Genomic DNA, 6,990 nt, shown 5'->3' with positions numbered 1-6,990 from the left:
CCACCCAAGCAAAAGAGGTAATCGCGCCGCGAGTTCGGGCCGGTGGCCGCCGCTACAGATGCGTCAGTTTGGGGGCCTCGGGCAGGCGTCCCTGAGACGAGTGGTGGGCCGAGAGATCTGTGTAGGTGGGATGAGGGTCACACGGTCCGTGGTGGTGATTGCCGGGAATCTGCGCGGCGCAACTGTAGTCCACGCTGGCTGAAGATGGGTGCGAGAGGTGGCCCAGGTTGAAGACGGGCCCGGATGCGGGCGCCATGGAGTCGACGAAGTTGCCGCCCACGTACACCGGGCTGCCCTGCAGGTTGGCGCTGGCGAAGCCGCCGCCGTTGCTCGCCATGGGGTGGGGCTCGAATTCGGGCGCCGCGTAGCGCTTCTGCTGCGGCAGGCAGCTGCTGAGCGGCGCCGTGTAGGCAGCCAGGCCGTACATGTTGGGCTGAGATTTGGCGAAGGCGGGCGGCGAAGGCGCGTCGTAGGCCAAGCCGGGCACGGGTGGCAGCTGGCCCGAGTAGGCCACGTGGCCCGCGGCGCCGCCGAGCGGCGGGCTGCGCTCCGGGGACTGACCGGCCGGCGAGTGCAGGATACCCTTGGCCTTCTGGTCCTTCTTGTACTTCATGCGCCGGTTCTGGAACCAGATCTTGATCTGCCGCTCGGTGAGGTTCAGCAGGTTGGCCATCTCCACGCGGCGTGGCCGGCACAAGTAGCGGTTGAAGTGGAATTCCTTCTCCAGCTCCACCAGCTGTGCACTTGTGTACGCCGTGCGCACCCGCTTGGACGCTGGGCCCGGTGGGCTCTTGTCCTCGCAGCTCTCTCCTGGGCAGGGAGGGAGAGAGAGGGGACGCTGAGCGGGAGAGGTGGGGACACCCTGGGCCGGAGAGAGGTGCTTCCCAGGCTCCTTCCTCTTCCTCCCTCCCTCCCACCACCTTAATCACGGCTGGAGTGGGGGAGGGGCGTTTGAGAGGTGAGATTCCAAGAGATTCCAAGAACTCAAAGGCCCCAGGCCTACCTATCAGTGGCACCTGAAACTCCCATCTGCCTTCTGAAGTCCAACTCATTCTGCCCACCGCCTCCCCTTCAGCCTAGCCCATCATCTCATCCCAAAGGCTGAGGAGGAGTTTAATGAGAGACTAGTAGCAGCTGGTAAGGCCTTCCCCCCCTGTCAAAGCAGGGCCAGACTTTTTTGAACAGTCCTTCCAGCCTCTACAGCTGGGAAGGGGGTTGGGGGGGTGCGGTTGGAGGCAGCCCCAAACTGCCTTGCTCAGAGTCTGGCTCCTGGGCAAAGCACCCCAAGCACCGAATGAGGGTGGAGATCCTGGCACCTCACTCCAGCTCAGCTGCACCCATGAGCTCAGTACCCAAATGCAGGGAGGTGACAAACCATAAAATTACAGCCCCAGAGTTTTAGAGGATCCAAGACCAGGCTGGGCATATTTTGAATACTACAATGCTAGGAGCTGCAGCCTCAGCCCTGGTTTCCACCACCCCTGCCACCTCTCAGCAGCTTGTCCACTCCCTCCCTGGGAAGACAAATGGATTTCTCCAGGGAGGGAGGGCCTGGGTGTGCAGCTGAGAAGGAGGGGCAGAAGGAGAAGGAACTTAAAGACTTGAAGACACTTCCCCCTACGAGCAGCAGCCCCACAGAGCAGCAGGCAAACCAGAGAGCTGACAACAAGCTAACTACATCCCAGGCCTCAAGCTAGCCCTGCGTCTGGGAGCAAGTTCATCTACCTGAAGATAAAGTACATCAGAGAACACAAGGCCAGAAAAGTTCAGGAACCAAACAGGCTGAGCACAGAGAGGCAGAAGGCCTCAGAGCTCCTGGCCCTACCTGTCTTCTTCCACACCCTCTAAATGGACCTACGGGAAATATTCTCAACTCCAGGGTCTCCTTTTCCAGGGAGAAAAACCCAAGGCTGCTCCTGTTTCAGAGCACATCCTCTTCCCTTAGGATATGTGCCTCCACATTAGGGATTTAATGGGATGGGGAGAACTGAGCTGGGGTGGGCTAAGTAGAGTCCCATGGTTATTCTTTGCAGACCCTGGTTGGATTCCGGTGTGTAATTTGGGGTTTTTTTGGTTTTGTTTTTTATTGCTCTTGTTTTTATTGTTTGGGCGGGGGTGGGGGTGGGGGTCGCCAGGCCTCACAGCTTGCGGGATCTTAGTTCCCCAACCAGGGATTGAACCTGTGCCCTCGGCAGTGAAAGTGAGGAGTCCTAACCACTGAACCGCCAGAGAATTCCCCAGGTGTGCCATTTTGTAGTTTTGTTATCTTGGGCAAGTGACTTATCTCTAACAGTTTCCTGATGGGTGTTTTATCATATACCTACCTCAAAGCGTTCTTTGGAAAGTGAAATTAGACAACGTTTGTAAAGCGCTTAACATGGTTCTTAACATAGCATTCCATAGATTTTAGTTCTTATTAATTTAAGCGAGTGGGAATCATGTGATATGGGCTACATAACCACCTGGATTTGGGGATCATAGTATCTGTCTTCAAGTTTTGAAGAGCTGTTGGTGGAAGAAGGAGTTGAGTTATGACCAGCAGCCCAGGAGAGCAGATATTAGGGCAGTATAAGGAAGAGCTGTCTATGAGTAACTATGAGACATGTCCAGCAATGATGCCAGCAGCCTGGAATGGACGTGAGCACCCTGTCACTGTAAGGATATGACCACAATCAGAGACACTAAAAAGAAAGAACAGGGAGTTCCCTGGTGGTCTAGTGGTTAGGACTCGGCGCTTTCACTGCCGTGGCCCGGGTTCAATCTCTGCAATCCCTGGTCAGGAAACTGAGATCCCTCAAACTGTGCAGCGCAGCCAAAAAAAAAACTTTTTTTCTGCATGAGGAGTTTACACATATGGCCTCCAAAGTTGCACTTCCAGCCCTGAGCCTCTTAATTCCTAGGCGAGCTAGTCTCTTGGGGTCAGTCTGGGGGACTTAGCCCAGGCATGAGCCCCCTCAGAGAGCTACCTGCAGTGGCACAGCTGTTCTTCTGCTTGGAGTTCTGTCGGGACTCTTTCATCCAGGGAAAGATCTGCTTGCTGATGGTGGCTGAGGAGCCAGAAGCAGTGGGCCCACCCTTGGCCTTCTTGGCAGGTACTCCACCTCCAGGGTTGGTGGGCGAGGATGGGGGCAGAGCTGGTGGGGGAGGAGGGGGTGGTGGTGGCTGCTGCTCTGAGTTCAGACCAGGAGGCTGGCTGCCACCCCCACCTCCCTGACTGTTCCCAGTGCCAGGCCTCATGCAGCTTCCATTGAGTTCAGCCCCCTGGCAGGGCTGGTGGGGGAGGAGGGGGTGGTGGTGGCTGCTGCTCTGAGTTCAGACCAGGAGGCTGGCTGCCACCCCCACCTCCCTGACTGTTCCCAGTGCCAGGCCTCATGCAGCTTCCATTGAGTTCAGCCCCCTTGTGGGCTGGGGCTGGCAGAGGTGCAGAGCTCTGGATGGAGCAGGCAGAGCCCGGGTAATCAGTGTCCAGGGAGTTGGCAGCAGCAGGGGGTGGATAAGGCTGATGGGGGGCACTATAGCCATAAGTGTCAGCAGCTTTGCTGTAGCCATAGCCTCCGAAGAGTCCTGGGCTTTCATAGTAAGCAGCCTTCTGCATCGTGTACTCAGGAAGCTCCGGGGCCTGCTGACCCTGCTCAAATAACATTGACCACCACTGTCTCCTTCACCACCACCTCCAATGTCTGCCAAATCCTGAGAGAGCTGGGGCAGCTCCAGGCTCCAGACAACCTGCAAAGAAGAAAAATGAGAGGCCCCAGAGGGACTGTCATTGGCAAGACCAGTCAGTATAGAAGGACTAGCCCAGGCTCTCTGCTTCCCACCAACTTAATAGTAGGAGGATCTGAGATTTTATAAAGTTCAACTTATTTGAACCCTTGGAAAAGTCAGAAGGAATTTCTCATAAACACAAAAAAAAGAGTTTCCTTTATCCAAGGGAAGGGGCTTTTTTTTTTTCCAGATACAATTTTCTTTCTCCAAGATTGTCAATTTAGCCTTTGAAACTACATAGAAGAGCATTTATGGCCTGATGCATTTTAATGACTGATTCTCCCACTAGACTTTGAGCTTTTTGCAGGAAGGGACTGTGTCTTATTCACCTGCGTATTCCTAACATCCAGCCCAGCGCACCACATGTAGTAAGTGCAGTAAATGCTTGTTGAATGAGTGAATGAATGAATGGATCAGTCAGTCATTAGGTCATCCCAGGGTTTTGATGGGCAAAAGAAAGTCCTATAACACTCAGAAAAGCCAGAGCTCTCAAAAAAAGTATCTCCCCCACCTGGTTTCAAAATCACAGCATCTTTCACGGAGATGCAGATAGTCCACTCTCCGGTGACTGGGTGAAAATTGGCCGGTTAGCTCATGGGTCAGCACTGTGAAATCTACTAGGAGATAAAAGCCAAGAAGAGGACTTAAAGACTCCCAGACTTATTTTGAGGCTAGAAAAGTTTCTTCTCTTTGGTCTACATTTTTCTAGATGCTTAACTTTGTCCTCCACTACTTTTAAATGGATACCACTGGAAATGAGTGAAGAGATTTAGAATTTGAAATGCATGGAGCATGGGCGAATGAAAAATGCTTTATGTTATAACTCTATCATTTTAATCCTGCATCCATTGTATAAATAGATACTACTATTGACCTCTGCTCTGGATCATCCATTCCACCCCACCTCCCACCCAATCTACAACCAATGAGAGAACCTCTCTTGGCATGATGAATGGACCCAGAATTAGAAGAAGAAGAAAAAAAAAACTAAGAAAAATTCTACCGCTTTTGTGTCCTCTGACTCTTGATGGGGGGCTTACCTTCTCACCCACCCCCCTCTTCTCCTGAAAGCCCCTAATGAGTTAAAGTATAACTAATACCATTCAACCACTTTCATCTGCTTGATAAAGAAAACTCATAGGTCAGCTCCCAGGTCTGAATTCTTGATCTCATCTTTCAGGCAGCTTTCCTTCCCCCAAACTCCCTGGTTTCCATCAGGGACATCATGATGGACCACATTATCTAGACAACTTATGTAGCCTAATGGATTTGACCACTAGTACTAAAACCACTCCTCCATTTACTCATTTCCCCTACACTTTCACCAAACAGCCTAACTCAATTTTTAAAATTCTTCATATTACCCTTTATTTGGTAGTATAGTTGCCCATTTTGTTTTCAAATAAAAGCGAATATGCCATTAATCTTGATAAGAGAAAGACCCTTCTCAATGGAATAACAGAATACTAGGATGTAATGTTTTAGGAATAGTTTCTATTGTTGTTCTTAAACTTATGTCATTAGGATATCTACCAAACAAAGCTGGTCTTAATCTTTCATTCATTTTCTGTATCATTCTCTGACTATTAAAGTTATTGAATATTAAATGGACAGCTACATCCTCATCCGGTGACCAATATTTGTATGTATTTGCTCACAGGCCAAAGGACTACATGTACTCCGAGTTTGGTTAAATCTCTGGACTTTTCTGGGATCCTGCTTCCAGTCTTAAACCTTGGTCCCTCTGGATGTCAAAATGGTCACATTTGACACTCAGACCACCAGAACTCGCTGCTGTTTCTGTCACTCCATTTACAGCAGTGCAAGCAAAACATCCCCCCTCTTGCCTCCCAGGATGACCAAGTTTATCTTGATAGGTAGACCAGTCACATTAAAATAGCTTCTTTAGGAACTGACCAAGTCTTTGAAACAGATAGCTTTACATATATATATTTGTTCCTATGGCATACTCCTAGACAAAGCTCTGTGCATGTACCTCAAAAGTGCAAATACTGGGCAGCTCCATGAATAAGCACAGAGTCTGTTCTCCCACTTCTGTTTTCATTGTCTTAAGGAATTTCAAGGGTCACTCAGTGATGATCCACCACCCAAATGTCCATCTTCCCAGAGGCAAGGGCAGTAGCTCTCTCCTCACTGAAAAGGGCTTTGCAGCCTCTCCCCCACCCCAAAATGTACAGCCCCAAAGAAGTCACCTTTCCTAAAACAGAACCTGAGGATATTGTTACAAAACTGGTTTTTTTAAAAAAAGCTTATTTCTTTCCAGAAATCGCTACTCCTTGTGAACTCTGCTTGAACCTAAGAAGCAGGAACGGGTCATAAATCACTTGGACAATGGTCAACTGTTCTGTGGCTCATCTTTTCGATTCCCCCCCCCCTTTTAAGGCTTTCTTTTCTCACCCTTTGGTACCTCTGCTCATTTGGGCCCCCGACCCAAATGCCTTGGGGTGAAGACTAACTCGCGTAGGGGGAGGGGTCAGAACCCCGCCGGCGCCATCCCCGGCTGTTCCTAGGGAAGGGGCACCAAACGGGGTTTGGCTGGTTCTTTCTCGTGGTCCCGGGAAGTTGCCCAGCTCAGCTCCGAGGCCCAACCGCAGGCCGGGAATGCAAGGAAAAACGGTTCCCAGCCGGAAGGAAGGCGGCCTCTGAGCGACCACCGCCCGTTCCCCGGGCCGTGGTGGCCCGCCGCACCCGCCGCGCCTCCCAATCAGCCGAACCCTGATGCTTGCTCACTGACTGCACTTAATTCTGCCCGGGATCAATACCTAAATATGATACCGAATAAATAAAAGGCGCTCACAGCGGCCGGGGGACGGAGTTATTAAGCAGCTGGAGCTCTCACGGTGCATATCAATGCACCTGTCATTGTGGTTTGTAGCAAAATTTATGACTGCGAGCACGGCTGCAGTAAACGCTTCAGTAAGGAATGAAAAGAAAAACACTTCCCAAGGCCTGGCACTTTTCAGAAGTGGAAAACAGGCTCCGCGTAGGAGGAAGCACAGCAAAAGAATTCCCTGCTCCGCACTTTTCCCGGCCCCGCGCCCCGCGAGCCGGGGGATTATATAAAGTGGCCGGTACCGGCCTCTCGGAGCAGCTCTGCTCGGCGGCCGGACGCGGGACGGGACGTGCGTAGCCTGGCCGGGGGCCGAAGACCTGCCGCCCTCCGCGGCCTCGGGAGGCCGGGAGGCTCGCCGGACGCGCGGAGGC

The 6,990-nt window shown here is 51.8% G+C and overlaps 2 protein-coding genes across 4 annotated transcripts in view; both read right to left on the bottom strand.

Moving 5' to 3' along the window:
• Window positions 1-6: 6 nt before the first annotated feature.
• HOXD3 (homeobox D3) lies at window positions 7-3,665 on the bottom strand. 2 transcript variants are annotated; one of them, XM_024732896.1, is made up of 3 exons: window positions 3,343-3,665; window positions 2,967-3,206; window positions 7-810 (listed from the first exon to the last, which is right to left on the bottom strand). In XM_024732896.1, exons 1-3 carry the CDS (start codon window positions 3,641-3,643, stop codon window positions 53-55), a joined length of 1,299 nt encoding a protein of 432 aa, XP_024588664.1. In that variant the 5' UTR covers window positions 3,644-3,665; the 3' UTR covers window positions 7-52. The 2 variants fall into 2 exon arrangements, with proteins under 2 accessions (XP_024588664.1, XP_024588663.1); XM_024732895.1 differs by lacking the exon at window positions 3,343-3,665 and having other exon boundaries at window positions 2,967-3,240.
• HOXD4 (homeobox D4) overlaps window positions 3,660-6,990 on the bottom strand; it is a 17,164-nt gene continuing 13,833 nt past the window's right edge. The window contains exon 2 of one of the 2 annotated variants that reach the window (XM_024732898.1): window positions 3,660-3,726. The gene's annotated coding sequence lies outside the window, so the exon portion shown is untranslated. Of the gene's footprint in view, window positions 3,727-4,338; window positions 4,383-6,990 lie in introns of those variants that run through there. The other variant, XM_024732897.1, reaches the window with a different exon arrangement.

The sequence above is a fragment of the Neophocaena asiaeorientalis genome, unplaced genomic scaffold, assembly GCF_003031525.2.
Source record: "Neophocaena asiaeorientalis asiaeorientalis breed wild unplaced genomic scaffold, Neophocaena_asiaeorientalis_V1.1 scaffold96, whole genome shotgun sequence".
Taxonomy (NCBI): domain Eukaryota; kingdom Metazoa; phylum Chordata; class Mammalia; order Artiodactyla; family Phocoenidae; genus Neophocaena; species Neophocaena asiaeorientalis.
Note: the sequence above shows the minus strand (reverse complement) of the source record. Positions and strands in the feature narration are given on the sequence as shown.

What these genes read in the sequence shown, in the direction of transcription:
- HOXD3 (XM_024732896.1), bottom strand. Translation starts at nt 3,643, where the DNA reads ATGTTATTTGAGCAGGGTCAGCAGGCCCCGGAGCTTCCTGAGTACACG. An exon ending in CACTGGGAACAGTCAGGGAG is followed by an intron (nt 3,207 to 3,342) that starts GTGGGGGTGGCA and finishes ACAGTCAGGGAG; the next exon opens with GTGGGGGTGGCAGCCAGCCT. An exon ending in GAACAGCTGTGCCACTGCAG is followed by an intron (nt 811 to 2,966) that starts GTAGCTCTCTGA and finishes CTCCCTGCCCAG; the next exon opens with GAGAGAGCTGCGAGGACAAG.